Here is an 18,373-nt window from a genome sequence, read left to right as displayed (position 1 = left end):
CAGAAGAGAAGAGGTTTCACTCCCAGGAAGGGTTAGCAGATTGCTGTTATTTGGCACTGGTTTTGTGTGCAGTTGGATGCTGCCTGGAGAGGCCTTGGAGGCACATACCCCTTCTAGGTGGGAGAGTGGGTTTCCACAAGGAATCTGCTGTCATCTGCAGGCAGAGAGACATTGCTCCAACCAAGGAGAACGTGTATCTTGGGCATAGCTTTCAGCAGTAGGTTTTCTAGCAAATATATAGTTGCTGTATTTTACAGTATAAAAATGATGGGGGCATACAACACTGAGAAAGGTCTGCAGAACTGGACCCTGCATTATCTCCTGATGCAAATATATGACTACAAATTTATCTACATTTTTTAATGGCATGAACATAAAGCCATTGGCCAGATCACCCACTTGTCCCACAGAGAAACCTGTGGGATGGAGCCAGAGGGCAAGGAAACTCCATCAGGCTGACCTTGTAGGGTTTCCTGCAAAGAACCCTGTCACAGAGGAGGAGGTTGGGAAGATAGGGGGAAGGAATTCAAGGCTCCCACATAGCATGGAGATAGCCAGAGAATGGAAAGCCTAGATTAATGAATACTGAGGTTGTCCTTTGTAAATGGGTCTCCCCTAGCCTTACTGATGACATGGTTTCTGCTTTTAGTTGAGTGCCACAGAGCTTGTCTACATCATGGGGCTCTTTAGCCTGGAAAAGCGCAGGCTCAGGGGTGATCTGATGGCCACCTACAAGTTTATCAGGGGTGACCACCAGTATCTGGGGGAACGTTTGTTCACCAGAGCGCCCCAAGGGATGACGAGGTCGAATGGTCACAAACTACTACAAGACCGTTTCAGGCTGGACATAAGGAAGAATTTCTTTACTGTCCGAGCCCCCAAGATCTGGAACAGGCTGCCACCGGAGGTGGTTCAAGCGCCTTCATTGAACACCTTCAGGATGAAACTGGATGCTTATCTTGCTGGGATCCTATGACCCCAGCTTGTAAGGAGTGACCTAGAAACCTCTACTCGAAGACAAAGCAGAAGAGAATGCTATGTGAAGAATGCCCATCTGCAATGATAAGGAGGAGACAGTCCTAGATAAAGGGGGCTTGAAAACAAAAGAAGAAACAGAGTTCTGGGTTAAAGGGCTCATTAAAATACTAAAAATCACACCCCTGGGTGGGGAAGAAGTATGCTAATGAAACACATATGTATATAAATGAGATACATGGCTAAAACAGGTATAGAGACATGCTCAGTAAAGAACTTCTTGCGTCACTCATTTATAACCAATCATTAAACAAGCACGCTTCCGAAGGCTTGAAAACTCCTGTATAAAAGATGCTTAGAAATAGTGATCTGGTGTGCTTGTTACGTGAATTATTCCGCTTGCACCTTTTATTGCTAGCAATAAACCTTCTTTGTACTTTCACCCCTGGTATCTTTATTGGCCTTTGCATACCGGGCATGATCCCAGACTTGAGCTGGGGCACAACAAGCTGACTTCCTGTCCTTTGGGCAGGGGACTGGACTCGATGATCTTCCAAGGTCCCTTCCAGCCCTAATGTCTATGAAATCTATTAAATCATTGGCATGGCAAGGCCCGCCTCTGAGAGGCTCAAGCACACCCTGTTCACAAGCCCTCAGTCTCTGGTGAGAATGGCCACTGGGGACAAGTTCAGGGCAGTTTCCTTGGAAAACTCCTGGATTTGGAGTGTGTCAGTGGGTACAGGCAAGCAGAGGGTAGCCAGGGCATTCTCAGACTCCTAAATTGTTGAACAGATGATCATTATACTGTAGAATTTCATGGATAATCTGCCTTTGCATTAGCCTCCACTGCCTCTCCACCTCTTCCCTCTTATTTTGACAATTTAATTTCACCAATTTGCCAATTACAAACAAGTACAAACTGGAATTCACATACTATTCGTTTGCATATAACCCTGGCTGTAGAAATATTACCTTGTTCTTTTCTGAGCTCTGAGGGTTTGATACAGTTCTCTCTATAGCCAAAGTAAACCAAATTGCATGACCCTTACTCAGTTAGAGACTGCTCTTATTCAAGTTAATGACTAAAATTTTTAGTGTGCACTTAATATCTAGGCACGTACATGCATACATTACTGTTGAAAATAGGCCTTAGATACCTTAATTATTGGTGACTTCTACCTAGGGGCAAAAGTTCAGTTGACATCAGTAAGAGCACAGCCTTATTTAAAATGTATAAAAACATCATTGTTGTCCTGTAAACAACTCTAAATTCTGAGGGAAGAGTAAAAGGAAAGCAAAGTAACTAAATAAAACAAAGGCTATACATTAATACAAATTGAATATTCAGCACAATTCTCCATTGGTTGCAATAGGGGTGATCTGATTAAATATTCATGTAACAATAAGCCAATCTTAGGTATTGCTGTGGAGAAGGTGGTCATTTTAGAAAACTCTGCCTATTAATAAGTGAAACAGAGCAGCTGTCGTTGATTTTTTATTTTAAAGAAAATAGCTAATCTTGTGGCATCCTTATGCAGCTAGAATAAAATAGTAGATTATAAATTAAGTAGAAGAACAGAATGGTGATGTTGGCTGTAACAGTAAAAATATGATCGGGTTGGATCTCATTAGATCTCAGACAGAGGCTTATGCTGACCACAAAAGCTGACAAAATCATTTCCAGAAAGACATTAACAGTATGATATGAGCGTTTCTCAAACAGCTTTTACAGAGTTGCCAGCCCTCTTAGCTTTATTGTTTCTCTTACAGGATTTCTCAAAACCTCAGTTCCTGGAAGCAAGTGATTATTCCAAAATCTCAAACTTTGTGGTTGCGGCAAAAGGAGTGAAATTGTAGCCTCAGTGTCTGAGATGGCCACAGGCAAAAAAAAAAAGCAAAAAAAAAAGCAGGAGGCACAGGAAAAGAATCCAAAGTATATCTTTTTGAAATCTCATATTTTTGCGGGGTGGCAACAGGGGTGCAGGGGAATAGGTCAGGAGGGAGGAGACAGAGAAAGAGCAGTTCTTGAAAGTTTATAGGCAGTACCAGAGGGTTGTATTTAATATAAGTGAGCACCTTCATTCCTGTTGTGTGTCTCCGCTTGCTGACAATGCTCCAAGGACATTTAGGCAGTAAGCAGACTTTTTTTTCCCTGCTGTAGATTAAGTCTTTTGGTTGGACAATGTGTTCCTACCAGTTTGCCTAGTAGAAAAACAAAGGAAGTGGAAATGAGTAGCTAGGAAAAATAAATACTTTGTGCTGGGGCCTGGGGCTCTCTGGCTCTTCAATCAGGAACTTATTTTTGCTGTCTGTTGCAAAAGGGTGCTTTCCAAAGCAGAAAAAAGGAAACTCCTCTTCAAAATGACCCCAGCCAAAATTAGCTTTCCCTCTGTATTTTAATAAAACAATTAAATTGCCTATGCTTTTAGAAGGCACTAGGATAATAACACACTAATGCACATGCAATTAAGCAGTACACTGTGGACTGAATCCTATTCATATTACTGCAGAAGCGGGTAAAATATGGCTTCTCTTCTGGGTCAGATCCAGCCCGCCAAGCCATTCCACCCAGCCTGCGGGGCCACTCCAAAACAAAATTATTATTGGTCCACAGCTCCTCTGAAAGCTGGTGGGAGGCAAACTTTCAGAGGTCATACACCATTGGACTAGGTGGACTCTGGGCTATGCACTTTAGCTGGGAGCCCCATGTGGAGGTACTAGTAGGGCCATGTGTAGATTAAATGAGTGGTGTGTGTGCATGACACTTTAAAGCGGGCTACATGCTTTTACACTGCTTTAATGGTGTGAGTGTTTGCACACCTCAGCAGCATATTGCGCATTAATTCCATCCACTGTAGGAAATTCAGCAGCGTAATGCACCTTAAATGACTTGAAGGAATTTTGGCTTGCTGCCCCTGCAGCCGTGGAGTGAAGCACCAGGCTCCGTGCAGCTCCGCAGCTCTGCAGGAAGCCCTGCAGGCAGCCTGGCAGCAGCCTGGGAAAGCAGGCTCCACCCAAGAAAAGTGGCGAGCTTGATATTTTTTTTCCCCCTGGAGCCTGCCTGTCTTTTTGAGCTGTGCGGGGGCCCGGTGCTTCCCCCTGTAGCTACGGTACCCCTTGGGACCGCCTGAGCCGGGTGCCTGCAGGCAGGTGCTGCCTGGTGGGGGCTGCCGCAGCCACAAAGGGAAGCACCAGCCCCCCTGTAGCGCAAGGACCGCTCCGCCTGCTGGCAGCTCACCCTCCCTTCCCCACTGCCGGAGAGACAGGTAAGTCAGCAAGGTGTGTGCACGACATGGGGGTTTAATCAGCCCTAAATTGAAGTGGTGTTTTTAAAAATCCACCACTTAATATAGGGCCCCCGTTTCATCTACACACACCCTAGATCTTCCACTCCCAGGCCAACTGCCCTAACCACTAAGGTGCTGAGCTAAAACATGGGAGGTTCCTCCTTCACCTCTTCCTCCAGCACCTAGCACCTACTAGTCGTGCGTTTTTATCTGACTACAATTTCAGGACTTAACTGGCCATATGCATGTATCTGGGTGCTCATATGTTGTTACATACTTGTCTGGTCAGAGTAGAGCCCTACTGAGCATGCTCAGTGTGGATGCCTAATGCCCTGAATTGAATCACAAACTGTGTAAGAGTGATATGAACTGTTGTTATGCAGCTGCATTTAGACATGTAAAGTGAAATAGCATTTAGCCAGAGTGTACACCAACACAGCTACAAACTTATAGCATCTGTGTATTTTACTCTCACAATTTGCCTTCGCTTTCTTTTTTTAAAAACATTAAAGTCTCCCCAGCATTTGTCCGCTCCTTTCTAGTTTGCAGTTCTTACTGGACTACAGTCTGCAGCGCTTTGCAGCTCAGGATCCTGTTTATCATTTCTCAGTGAGGAGAGGAACTAGGACTGGTTCAAGAGGAACTACAGTGTTTTTCAATAGCATAAGAATAATCTTTGTGCAAAATTGGGATAGTATATGTCAGAAGTGCAAGATGAAATTCTCACTATAGCCATAGGTGTTTTCTAGGTACTTACACCCAGCAATTTTTTCAGCTGAAACAGGAATTAAAATTGTCACAGAACTATTGCTGATTGACCTTCCTGTTTGACTTAAAGCAACATACCTTTTTTCATAGATTCTAGGGTCAGAAGGGACCTCAGTGGGCCATTTAGTCAGACCCTCTGCCCCTGGCAGGCAAGAAAAGAATCACCAAACCTGGGATCATGTGATCCCAGCCAGATGCTTGTCCAGTCTCCTTTTGAAGACCCCCAAGGAAGGTGCAAGCCCCATCCTTGGAAGCCCATTCCAGATCCTGGCAACCCTGACTGTGAAGAACTTTTTTCTAATGTCCAGTCTAAATCTACTCTCCAATAGCTTATGGCCATTGTTCCTTGTTGTTCCAGGGGTGCCCTGGTAAACAGATCATCGCCTACTTCGTGTTGCTTTCCCCTTATGAATTTGCACGCGGCCACAAGGTCCCCTCTCAGCCTTCTCTTGGAGAGGCTGAAGAGGTTAAGGTCCCTTAGCCTTTCCTCGTAGGGCCTTCCCTGCTGGCCTCCAGTCAGATGAGTGGCTCTTCTTTGGACCCTCTCCAGGTTGTCCACATCCTGTTTGAACTGCAGCATCCAGAACTGGACACAGTACTCCAGCTACGGCCTGACCAGTGCCGTGTAGAGAGGGAGAATCACCTCCCTGGACCTGTTTGTGAAGCACCTATGGATGCACGACAAGGTGCGATTGACTCTGCTGACTATGTCATCACATTGATGACTCATGTTCACCCTGGAGTCAACAGTGAATCCAAGATCTCTTTCAGCCTCAGTGGTGCTGAGAAGGTTGCCCCCAAGCCTATAAGTCTGATGGCAGTTTTTTCTCCCTAGATGCAGCACCTTGCACTTGTCCTTATTAAATTGCATCCTGTTGTTCTCTGCCCACTTTCCCAACCTGTCAAGGTCAGCCTGGATCTGGTTCCTCCTCTCCAGGGTGTTAGCTTCACCCCTTATTTTTGTGTCATCCATGAATTTGGACAGGGTGCTTCCCACACCCTCATCCACATCACCAATGAAGATGTTGAACAGCACCGGCCCCAGAACTGAGCCCTGAGGGACTCCACTGCACACGTTTCCAGGTTGACACTGACCCATCCACCACCATCCTCTGAGTGCGACCCCTGAGCCAGTTTGCTACCCATTCTACCATATACTCATTCAAGGCAGATCCCCTCAGTTTATTAATAAGGATGGTATGGGATACCATGTCAAAGGCCTTCTTGAAGTCCAGATAGATAACATCCACCTCGACTCCTGCATCTAAACATTTGGTGGCCTTATCATAAAAAGAAACTAGATTAGTCAGGCAGGACCTGCCTGCTATAAACCCATGATGATTACCCCTCCGCATCACATTAGCCAGCAGGCTCCCACACGTGTTCCTTGATAATTTTTTCAAGGATTTTCCCTGGGATAGAGGTGAGGCTGACAAGTCTATAGTTCCCTGGATCCTCCTTCCTCCCCTTAAGATTGGGACAACATTGGCCCTCTTCCAATCCTCTGGGACCTGACCCGAGCACCATGAGTGCTCATATATCCTTGCTAGTGGTTCAGCTATGACACTCGCTAATTCCTTCAATATCCGTGGGTGGAGTCCCTCTGGTCCCGGTGATCTGAACATGTCCAGTCCCTCCAAGTATCCTTTTATGGTATCAGCACTGAACGTTGGTTGGCCGATGTTCCCCTTGCTGATGTCCATGATGCATATTGAGGGTTCATCTAGATTCCTATTTAAGAAGATAGAGGCAAAAAACTCATTGAAGAGCTCTGCCTTGCCCCTGCTATCCATCACTAAGCCCCCCTGCCCATCCTGTAGGGGTCCTATGCTACCGTGTACCCTCTTTTTGCTCCCAAAGTACCTAAAGAAGGACTTTTTATTGTCCTTAATCCCTGCCGCTAGCCTGAGTTCTAGAGCTGCCTTGACCTTGCTGACTGACTCCCTGCAGGTGCGGGCCAAGGAAGTGTACTCCTCCTTGCTAGCTACCCTCTGCTTCCACTTCCTGTATGCTACTTTTTTTCCCCTTAAGGTATCCTGGATGACCCTGGTTAGCCAAAGGGGCTTCCTGACCCTTTTGCCCCCTTTCCTATACCATGGGATTGTCTCACACTGAGCCCAAAGAATGGTATCGTTGAGGAATGAATGGTATCCTTGAGGAATGACTCCTTTGGACACGGGTCTTGAGTCCGACACACAGCATTTGAAATAAGCACATTTAAAAACAGACATATCTGCAATTAAAGACATGATGCTTGGTGTCATTTGTGTACAGTGGTGCTTCCTGAATGCTTTGGACCAATGAACCATTGGCAACCCTCAAAATTTCTTGCAGGCCATCATGCATCCTTATCATCAAGCTTCTAATTGAAAAGGAGGGTGGCTCAGTAAAAACTGCAGGCCATTTACCTTAGTTTACAGATTGCCAGCGGTCCACAGACCAGTTTAGGAATCTCTGGTCTCCAGAGACAGTTTGCTTTTTACTAAGAGGTAATATACAAGAATTGCTTGAATGTATAGATAGGGGGAGATAAAACACATGGAACTTTTCCCCTTCTTTCAAGCAGTTAGTCCCAATTGAAGGTAAGGAAATTATTTGCCCAAGTAGGGCATATGGGACTTATCTCTGAGTTAGGACTGAAAATGGAGGCCATTAGGCCATTTCTGCATGTCAGGAAATCAATGAAGAAAATGATACTGCCAAGGTCAGTGAGATCTATGGAACTAAATGAGTAAGCAATGTCTGTATGGGCAACCATAACTCACTTAGATTTTCCAAGGTTTGAGAAAACACTATAGGAAAAAAAAATGTAATGGGTTTACTTTGGTTTATTCCTTCTTCCTCCTCTTTCTCCTCCTTCCTTTGCTCCCTTTTTGAGCACACCCATGTATAATCTTCTCTTGTGCAATTCTCATATTTCCAAGATGTACACACAATTCTAAGAGGGGAACTGGAACTATGAACTGTCATTCTTGTGCAAAATTTATTACAATCCAGGTAAAAGAGTCATAATAAATTGCATTTCTGCAGCCATATTTCCCATCCACTTTTAAGTAAACATTGCTCTGAGCATTATTCTTAATGGAGAGTTTTGCTTCAACTCAAGTCGATAAGATATAAGCTCTGTAATGTAGGTGGTATGGGACCAGTGGGATAGGCTATCAGGAGAGAAGGAAAGGAAAAGCTACCTCAGATTCTGCAATTTCAGGTTCCCACACCCTTCAATACTGACCTGCCCCCATGCTGCTGCTCCAGATGCCCTTCAGGTTCCTTCCTACTGCCCATCCACCCCAGAAAAAATGCTGCTGTCAAACTCGGACAGTCCCTTTTCCTCTCCAGAAACTTGGTAGTGATTGATTCCCCAAACACTTCTGGGCAGTAGCATAACTACTAGGGGTAGGCAAGCAGGGCACTAACCTGGAGTGTTCACTTGGGCAGGGCATCAGAACAGCAGTCCCCTGAAGCCCAAGCCACTACTGTCGCAGTAGTCCATGTTCAGGGAGTTTGTGTTGAGGCAACAGCCACGTGTGGGAAATTAAGAACTCGGCTCCTTTCCCACCACCAAGGGCACCAAAATTCCAATTAGTTGGCATCTGGTCCTGGGTCCCTGTTTCCCACCCTCTGAGCTTCCTTGCTCCTATGCAGTGCAAGGAGTATGCTCCTGTCTGCTATAACTTGTTCACATGACTATTTATGATAGTAGGGTTGTAAGAGATCTCAAGTCTAAGGGTAGCCAACTTGCAACACATGCCAGAAGTGGCACAGGAAGCCTCTGTGTATTGCACATAGGAGACTGGGTAGAGAGCAAAAGCAAAGGAAAGATCAGTGTGACACTTGGAGTGAGCACAGGCTTAACTTGCCAAAAAGGCTGGCCCGCCAACAGTTGCCTTCCTGTCTACTCAAAGATTGCTTGCCAGAAAGGTTGGCCTCTACCAGTTTAGTCTACCTCCCCCACACAGATGCAAGATCTGCATCTAGAAAATAACTGAAAACTGGGCCCTATTGTTTTCAGCACTGAACATAGAATAAGAAACAGTCCCTCCCCTAAACAGCCCCTAAATAGATGAGAGAGACAAAGGGCAAGGGTGAAGAGGACACAACACGAGCAGAGAGAAAAGAGAGTGCGCACACATCACGACTGTGAGAACTGAGTTGCTTTTCTGCAGAAGCAGCTAGAATGTGGAGGGTATGGGGGGATGCTTTGTATTCTGCTACTTAAATCCTGTGGATGCAGGCCTATTAGCAGGGGATTGGAGACGAGCGTAGTGAGAAGGAATGAGGCTGATGTGAAGAAACCGTGATGGGAAGTCGATACAAACAGCCAGGTAGCATATGGGGAAACATCTGTAGGAGGCAGTCTGATAATGTGATCATGGTCCAAGAGCCTCTTCGTATGTTGTTCCCACAAAGTCACACCTTTGACTGGCTTTTCCTTGAAGTTTTTTTCCCTTCTTTTTATATAATGAGATTCATAAGTGCATTTTTTATATTACGTTAGAAGGGAACTGAGGTAGACAGATGCTAAGTGGCCTGTTCAAGATCACAAAAATATCACTAGCAGAGACTGCTCTTTTGCAGTCCAAGCTAATGCTCAAACCCTGACAGATGAGAAAACGTTGGAAGAACTGGGCTAAGTTGTCCTGGGGAAGAAAAGACTTAAGGGAGATTTGATGATGGTCTACAAATACAAAAAGGGATGTTATAAAGAGGATAGCAATCAACTGTTTTCTGTGTCCACAGAGGACAGGCTAAGAAATAATAAGTATAAAATGCAAAATAGTTTAGTTATTAGAAAGAACTATGGGTGATTAAGCACCAGAACGGATTGCCTAGAGTGACTATAGAATCCTCATCATTGAAAGTTTTTACGTACAGGCTAGAGACATTGGTCTGATGGTTTAGATAGGGATGATACTACATTGAGCAGAGGGGTTGGATTAGATGATCTCCTGAGGTTCCTTCCAATCCTGTTTTCTTATAGTTTCATCCACTGGACTCTCTTCTCTCCTGGGGAGTCAACTTAACTGAACAATATATTGCAGTTGCATATATTTAGCATGGAATTGTAAAAAGAAATACTGATTCATGCACTCAGCACTGTGAATGGACATGGACTTGCAGACCTCTGCATCTGCAGTTTTTGCTGATACGGTCAGTGAAATTAGTTGAAACTTAGGCCAGATAGGAAGTCAGATGCAACCTCAGAAGGACAGTCAAGTTTGAATTGGCTTGAAGAATGATTTGCATTCTTGCTGCTCAAATTGGTCCCTACAGAGGAGGGCTGAAGCATAGTGGCATTTCATGGCATCAGATTTGCACTGTTGTTTTATATCAGTGATTTCCAAGCAGGGTACCCTAGCCTTTGGGGTGCTGAGAGATATTAAGGGTACACTTTTAATTGTGCAAACACTTACACATGGTTCACAAAATAAGCCCAGAGATTGCAAGAGGAATCTATAGTGTCAAAATCATTCTGAACTGCTGTGGTCTGAGCTCTTCACAACAGAAGAATTGCACTACTATATTTTTCTTTAGTCAAAAAAGGAGTGAAAGCTAAAAGCTGGCATTTTCTGAGGTGTGCCCTGACTACAAAAAGGTTGAGAACCCTGTTTTATATGGTATCTGAATTTGGCTTCCAACACTTACATACTTTACAAATTACCTGAAAAGAGAAAAAAAAAACGTTCAACAATCCTGTCTTCACTTCTGTGAAACTTAACTGCCACAGCTAGAGTGGCAAAGGAGCTTTGGCTAGCTGATGAGGAGAGCTGAAGGTTTCACACTGATTTTTGGACTTTTTTATTACAGTGAATTTTGCAGATCTGCTTTAATCAGTCCTGTGTGGTACTGAAGGGACCATCTTTGAATTCTAAGAATTATTTTCTTTATTCCTAAAATGGGAATGAAAGCTGACATCACACTTCTTCCTCATGATCCAAATCAGAGCAACTGGAGGAAAAGTCAGCCTGAAAAAAAGAGAAACTGAGCACTTTAAAATAAACTTACATTCCAAGTGAAATTAAAATAGTCTAAGAAATGCTTCAACTAGTTATTCATTTTAATTTTTAGGCACAATATGTTTTATTATACCATCTCATTCATATTAATGCATCTGTCTGCTTATACGCACCAACATGCAATTCCAATCAACTTTGTTGATCCAGGAGTTCCAAATCATATGTATACCTAAATGACCTCACTCCACAGACACATTTAATACAATCCCTTAATCCTTCTTTTGCATTGGTCTGTGTTAGGTTTTGTCCCTTTGCAACAATGATTGGAATTCAGAGATTTATGAGAACTATGGCTCAAGATTTTAAAAATTACTAGCAAGACTGAATGCCTTAACTTCTGCATGCTGAACACCTTTGAAGGGCTCAGGTGATGGCAAAGATCAGTCAGGAAACCTGCTTGTTTTCAGCCAACAAACATACAAAATGGACTAGAGACAGGGAAAATACACTGTCAAGTCTAAAGTAGCAAGAGCCACATTAACTTTTCAGTCTTTTATTATAAATTTTTCATTTTAAAAATCTCACAAATTGTATTTCATGTTTCTTTACAGAGCATCAATGATTAAAGACTGAGTACAGAGAAGTAGAGAATTACAAAAGCTTGCCACTGGAAAACTTTGTTGAACCATCCTCAGGAGAATGAACAATTCAAGACTTAACAGGGTTAAGGTTTCATAGTCAGAAAAATGCTTCAATATGTACCTTAAATGATTTATTGTTGCCTAAGTGCAAGGAAGCATTAGTCTACAAGATGTACAGGGACCTCATGCTTAAGTTTTTTTCTATAAGTATTAAAGAAAAAGGAATGATGTGTGCAGCCTATTGTAGTCAATCTTTGAAAACTGAAAAAACAGAGAATGTTCTCATGTATTATTTCACAATCTTGAATTAAAGAACCATTTTCTTATGTATGCTGTTTTTAGGGAGAACCAGTGGTGTCATTTGGTACTTCTCCCAAAGAACCACCAAAATGTGTATGCTTAATCGTAAGGATGCACCAATAAAGATTTTCTTGGCCGATACTGATAGCTGATCACTCACCAGGCATATCAGCCAATACAGATCTGATAACCGATTTACAGAAGTACAGCTGGGAAGCATGGAGCACAGCTCTCTGCAGGTAAGTCTGTGGAGGGGAAGAGGCATGGTGGGGGCAGATTGAGACCCCCTCAGTGAGGGAGAGAGTGGGGCAGGGGGCACTGCCCAGCCAGGTCAGTGAATGGGACCCTGGGGCTGAGACAGGGAGTGGGATGGAGCTGTGGGCAGCTCATCCAGGGGATAAGTGACCCGGCATTTAAAAATGGCAGCTGGGGCATTTGAACTAAAGCTTGTTGAATGAGCTTTAGTTCAAGCACTGCCACCACCATTTTTAAGTGCTGGGACACTTTTAGGAGCTGAGCAGAGTGAAGCGAGGACATAGGCAAGCTGCCACTGTGGGCTTGGGGCGCTCCGCTCTGCTGCCTTTGCCCTGGGAGCCGTGCACTGGCTGTATGTCTCCTGCCCACCTGGCAACAGGAGGCACAACTTGCTGCTACCACTGCTGCTGAATGGACAGGGGACACATGGCCAGAACACAACTCCTGGGACAGAGGCAGCAGAGCAGAGAGCCCTGAGCCCACAGCGGGCAGCCTGCTTCTGCCCCGTGCACAAATCTAGGGAGCACATGCCTCCCCTGGAGGTTTATGCAATGGCAAGGAGCCACCCTCTTTTCCCACCCTCCCCGCGCCCCCTGGATAAGCTGCCTACGGCTCTGTCCTACTCCCTGCCCTGACCCTGGGACTCCATTTACTGTCCTGGCTGGGCAGCACCCCCAGTCCCTGCCCTTGCCCCACTCCCTCCCTGTGAGGACCTTGATCTGTCCCCATCTGCCCCCCCCACACACACACGCAAACTCCTTCCATCCCCCACCCCCAATATCCTTTCCCTCCAAGGACTTGCCTGCAGGGCGCTGCTCTCCACACCAACTGGCTACATTCCTGGCCATGTGCATGTGTGCAGCTGTGTGCATACATGCAGCATCTGGGGGCCCTGGCCAAGAGGCATATTATGTTTATCGGTGACATTATTGGCTATACCAGCCAAAAAAAGCTGACAGCCAATAATGCTAATTTTCCTTTTATTGGTGCTAACCCAATATGCAACAGATATATCGGTGCACTTCTACTTAATTGGGTTCTTTTTTCATTATTACTAACTAAAGATAACATCACAGTCTTTAAAATGATTCTGCTGACATTAAGAAATGAGTAATAGTCTCTGTCTGCTGTTACACTTGAAGTATGCTCCTATCCCTATTCCTAGGAGATGTCACTAAATCTGTACCCAGCAATTATTCCATTTTCTAAGTGTAAACAGAAAAATTTGATTTTTTCCTTGGCTTTTTGTGCCGATGACAGTAAGGGACAAGCAACTCAATCGAAGCAGGCTAATAAGCACTTTTTGAAATGCTAACTGAGCTTCTTTTATGTAAGATATCAAGGTCAGACAACATAAGTGAAGTGCTAGGAATAGTAAAAAGTGAAGACATTTCCCTTTTATGAGAATGGTAGCTATTTCTGTCTACAAGAGCCAAAAGGACCTGAATCACAACTTTCCTACTTCAGTTTTACATCAGTTTAACTCTAAGGATCTAATAGGGATAAAGATACTGAAGTTCCAAATACTCTGATATTAACATTTTGATAATGATCTGTGTAGCTCATCATATCTGTTTTAAGCAGACACAAAACAAACAGGGGTCACCCTCAAATTTACTGTTATTATGCTTAAAGTTTTCTGACAAACTAAACAAATATTTATGCAGCTGATTAGCTTCATGAATGTGAATATTCCTATTAGGGTCAAATTGCTGTTTGCAGGGTCAGAGCTTTAGCAGATGCTGCGATTTTCATATGGCATTCACTTTTTACTGTGAGCAATGGGGGAAAAAATACAGAAACATCTACTGCAGTAATTTCTTGAAACATTAACTGTCAAGAGTGTACATTTAAAGCACAATAACCTTCCCACTGAAAAAAAAATCACAACAGGAAAGAAAGATTAAATAGTAAAGCCTTGATCATAAAAAGGAACAACAAAGTAATAATATAATGCTACAAATAACATTTATTAGGAAACGTCTGTTAAATGTTTGTTTAAAATAATGGCCCCATTTAAAAAGCAAGTATAAGTATGATCACACCAAATCCAGATTAAAAACATAAATTAGATACATCCCAAAAGAGCAAATCAAATGCATTAACTGTCTTCTACTAATTTTACTTTTGAAGAAATTAATGTAACTCGTATATTAAATGTCAAAACCCTGATGCTGGTCTTTGGCCTGAGTACCTGGGCAGTGTGATGAGACAAATTCTCACCTACAAACTGGAGAGGCACTGTGACCCCTTGCAGAGTGCCTAGCCCTGCCTGCCCCTTGCATGATCACTTGGAAACCCTCCCCCCCCCAGCCATCCCGCTACTTTTTTATTGGTAAAATTGAACTTTTCCATTTCCAATGCCAAATCTAGCCTTCTCTGTAGCTGCAAAGAGGACAGGATTCGGCCCTAACAACATTAAAGGGGAAGGAGCTGGTATCTTTCTTGGACCGAATGGTTAAAAAAAAAAAAAAAAAAAAAAGGCATTAAACTCCCATGTCAGGCTCCAGATGTGGTTGTCATGAAGTTGTGACCTTTCATAAATGGGCTTACAATTTTGTAAGTACCATACATTCTGAAAACCAATCCCAGGATTTACAAGGTATATATAATTTATCTTTGAATAATACTGTATCACTTTCTAATAACTTGTCTTATTACTTATTATTTGTTTTAATGCCTGAAGGTATACTGGGCATCTCAAAATACTTATGGAAAAAAGACATGAACACTGCTCTCAGACAAAGGAAAAAAGAACAGTAGGGAAGATGTGAGGGCAGAAGGAGAGGTAATACTCAGGAGATTATAAGGTAAAAAACTATTCTATAATATTGCACTATGAAAAGAGTGCTGGCGGCAAGTCTTAGTTCTTAAATAAACTATGTAACATATACATTTATAAGAACATCATGCTTGTGGGGCACAGTTACTGACCTTCTCATACAGTTATACATCTTGCTAATATTGCAGAAGTGTTACAGTACAATTGAACCACCTTTCCTATTGAAGTCGCACAGCATTTAGAGGCCTGAAAACCCTTGAGGATCTAGGTCCTATAGCTTCTTTCAGCTCCCTTATACCACTAGTTACCAACTTTGCCATGACTAAAAGCTACTCTCTTGGCTCCTATCCATGCTGTGTGATTTTAATAATACATATAAACAGGAAACTTGAACTAGGCTTTCTTTAAAGAAAGAGAATTCCTTTAAAAATCATGAAAGTGTGGGGTTTTTAAACATAGTTACTTGTCCCTTCTTTTTAGGCTGAATGGGAAAGTATAGGCCCTTAAAAAATAAACTTAGGCACAAGGTTCCCTTTACTTGGGTACATACCAAAAGTGAAATACTGGTTCCACTGAAGCTTTTAGGAGTTTTCCCACTGATTTCTGTGGGGCAAAATTATCACTGCAGCATCAGGGCCTTAAAATATGAAGCCTGACCCTGTACTCTGTGGCCGCGTCTACACGAGACACTTAATGCGCAGTAGCCTAATAGCACGGACAGGCCACTGTGCAGTAGCGTCACTAAAAGAGCATTTGCCAGCGCTACTGCATACTAACTATAATTACTTGCATTTACTTAGTACTTCACTAAGCAAGTACTAAGTTCTTCATTTACTTAGTACTTCATTAAGCATTAATGAACATGTAGATGCGGCCTGTAACTAAGTTATGCAGGATCAAGTCTGTAATTTGGTTTTGGCTTCCTAAAGAGTTGGTAGTCTAATAATACTGCTAGTATTTAATATAATAACCTCCTTTTCTCAAAACAATATAATGCCCCATCCTTTAAACACTTCATCCTATGAATAATAGTGCTTATGCAAATAGTCCTTACTGATTGAGCTTAATGCTTATATAAAAAAAAGAACTACACTTTTCAGTGAGAGTTTACAGAATTACACCTTTATACCTTAATGGGTATGAGAGCTCTGTTGTGTTAGGTGCTGTACAAATACAGTAATGAATGCGATTCCTGTCCAGAAGAGCTTACAATCTCCTCTAGAGTTCATTGCTGTAGTGTGAAACTATGTGAGAACATGATTCTTATAACACTGCTGCTTGGGATTTCACATCACAAAACACAACAGCAACATAGTAAGCTCAGCGTCATAAAGCCATTGGGATTATGTAAAAAATCTGTTCTTTGTATTATTTATCTAACCGTCATACCTTTGGCTTTATCTATATGTTTTCTTTTGCATTAAACAGAACTATAAAGCGTCTCCCTGGCTTCCTGTTCCCAATCTATAATCTTCCACATAATGGAATTTGTGCATGAAAATAGCACAAGTAAACACAATACAGGACAATCGATTTGATGACAGTGTAGCTGGAAAACATTACCCTTGCAGATAGGGGACAAACAGCACATCAGTCTGCCACATGCAAAATAGTTTCTTCATTTCCATAATGAGTCAAAGGAAATGACCTTCAGCAGTTCTTAAAACTATTACAGATAGAAAAATGTTTTCTTTAACACGATCCTCTAAAAGGATAGCTGCAAAAAGGACTACAAGGACCAATGTATTGAACACACCTTTTTTGAAAAAGAAAATGACATTGATCATCAGTCGTGCAACGGACTGCCTGCTTGTCCAGAACTGAACTGAGTTGTCATCCAACAGAGATACTACAAACAACTCGGTCTTTGCTTGCCCTCTCATCTTCTACCCACTGCTTCCTCCCCAACTTGTAAACAGCCTGACAGCAAAGTTTTTTACGGTGTCTATGCAGTCAGTCAATAAGTATTTTGCCCAAGCAAGGACTGCAGTATTGGGCCCATACCTGGAATCAGATACTATGTGAAGGAGGTTTCACTCAATGCGGGAGTGAAAGGCGCTATGAAATCTGAACCTGCATTTAAATACAATCAGTGCCACTGTATACAGTAGCTTCTGTTGTGGCTACAAGACAATGCATCAAGCTTAAATGAATGCAACTCAGCTAAGTTTGCTGCAGTTTCTCCAATTTCTTCCCCACCAAATCACACCTAAGGCCAGCTCTCTGCCTGCTGCTGTTCAGTGTGCACGTCGCCAACGACAGGAGTAAAGACCAAGCTTGGAACCACAAACCGCTTTGGGGTCAAACAAAAATAGAGAAAAACGTATAAGCTAAGAGCTCTTGTTAAAATATAATAGATACGCAATATAAAAGTCAGGCATTTCCAGAATGTGTAGTTCCATGGGCCAATTGTGCAATTAGAGCAGAATTAGCATGTCTCTTGATTCGTTATCCTGTCTCATTATCCTGCCCCTTGATTCAAGTCACTTAATTTATTTATCCTACCTCAGGCAGGGGGTTGGACTAGATCAGTGGTTTTCAACCTGTGATCCGCAGACCCCTGGGGGTCTGCAGACTGTGTCTAAGGGGCCTGTGAAAGATGACTATGATGAATCAAAACCACGTGAATACCCACACTTACAATTCAAAGAGGTCTGCACCTTCATTTGACCTTTTCTAGGGGTCCGCAATAGTAAACCACTGGACTAGATAGATGACCTCTGGAGATCCCTTCTAGCTGTTTTTGTCTATGACCCACAATGGCAACTGGTCTAACTCTGCCCTGTCAGGGAAACCTTTCAGTAAAAGGCAAAAGCTTTAGACCAGCTGAAGAGACACCAAAGACGACACCCCCCCGAGGAACCAACACAACCCCAAAGCATCAGGACAGAGAGGTGGCAACACTCACGGTTTGCTCCACTCTACCAGCACCCTCCTCAAGCCAGCGGGTGTTTTTCCTGGGAGGCAGACAGCCGGACATGGGAAAGCTGCACTGAAAGGGAAAGAGGAGGAAAGGGTCAGTGCAGGACCCCCGGCTCCCCCCAGGGCCAGCAGCCAGCTCGGCAAGGTCTCTGCTTGGCAGGCGGAGGCAGCCCCTGGGGGGATGCTGGGAGGCCCCAAGGGCCAAGGCTGGGACAGCTCCCCGGGGGGCAGAAAGAGCAGCAGCAGTGGCAAGAGGAGGCAAAGGGCGAAGCAGACCCCCGGGGAAGCGCGGGGATGCAGCGGGCGAGGACCAGCCCGCTCGCACATGCAGCCCCGGGGAAGGGGCGCCCTCATCCCCCCAACCAGGAGCAAGCCAAGGGCGCGGAGGAGCGGGGCAGTGCGAGCAGCGCTGGCAACCAGCTCCCGGGCCCCGCCGGCCGAGCCGGCACCTGACAGCGCCCGGCTGCACCACGCTGGGCCGGCCCC

The 18,373-nt window shown here is 43.8% G+C and overlaps 1 protein-coding gene across 2 annotated transcripts in view; it reads right to left on the bottom strand.

Annotated features, from left to right (window-relative positions):
- Positions 1-18,319, bottom strand: part of LCP1 (lymphocyte cytosolic protein 1) — an 83,905-nt gene extending 65,586 nt beyond the window's left edge. The window contains exon 1 of one of the 2 annotated variants that reach the window (XM_006032966.3): positions 17,874-18,319. Coding sequence is in view for 1 of the 2 variants with exons in the window: in XM_006032963.3 (XP_006033025.1) it covers positions 3,052-3,100 (49 nt within the window). In the remaining variant the exon portion in view is untranslated. Of the gene's footprint in view, positions 1-3,051; positions 3,171-17,873 lie in introns of those variants that run through there. The other variant, XM_006032963.3, reaches the window with a different exon arrangement.
- Between the last annotated feature and the right edge of the window lie 54 nt (positions 18,320-18,373).

This window comes from Alligator sinensis, unplaced genomic scaffold, assembly GCF_000455745.1.
Source record: "Alligator sinensis unplaced genomic scaffold, ASM45574v1 scaffold1219_1, whole genome shotgun sequence".
In the NCBI taxonomy this organism is placed as follows: domain Eukaryota; kingdom Metazoa; phylum Chordata; order Crocodylia; family Alligatoridae; genus Alligator; species Alligator sinensis.
Note: the sequence above shows the minus strand (reverse complement) of the source record. Positions and strands in the feature narration are given on the sequence as shown.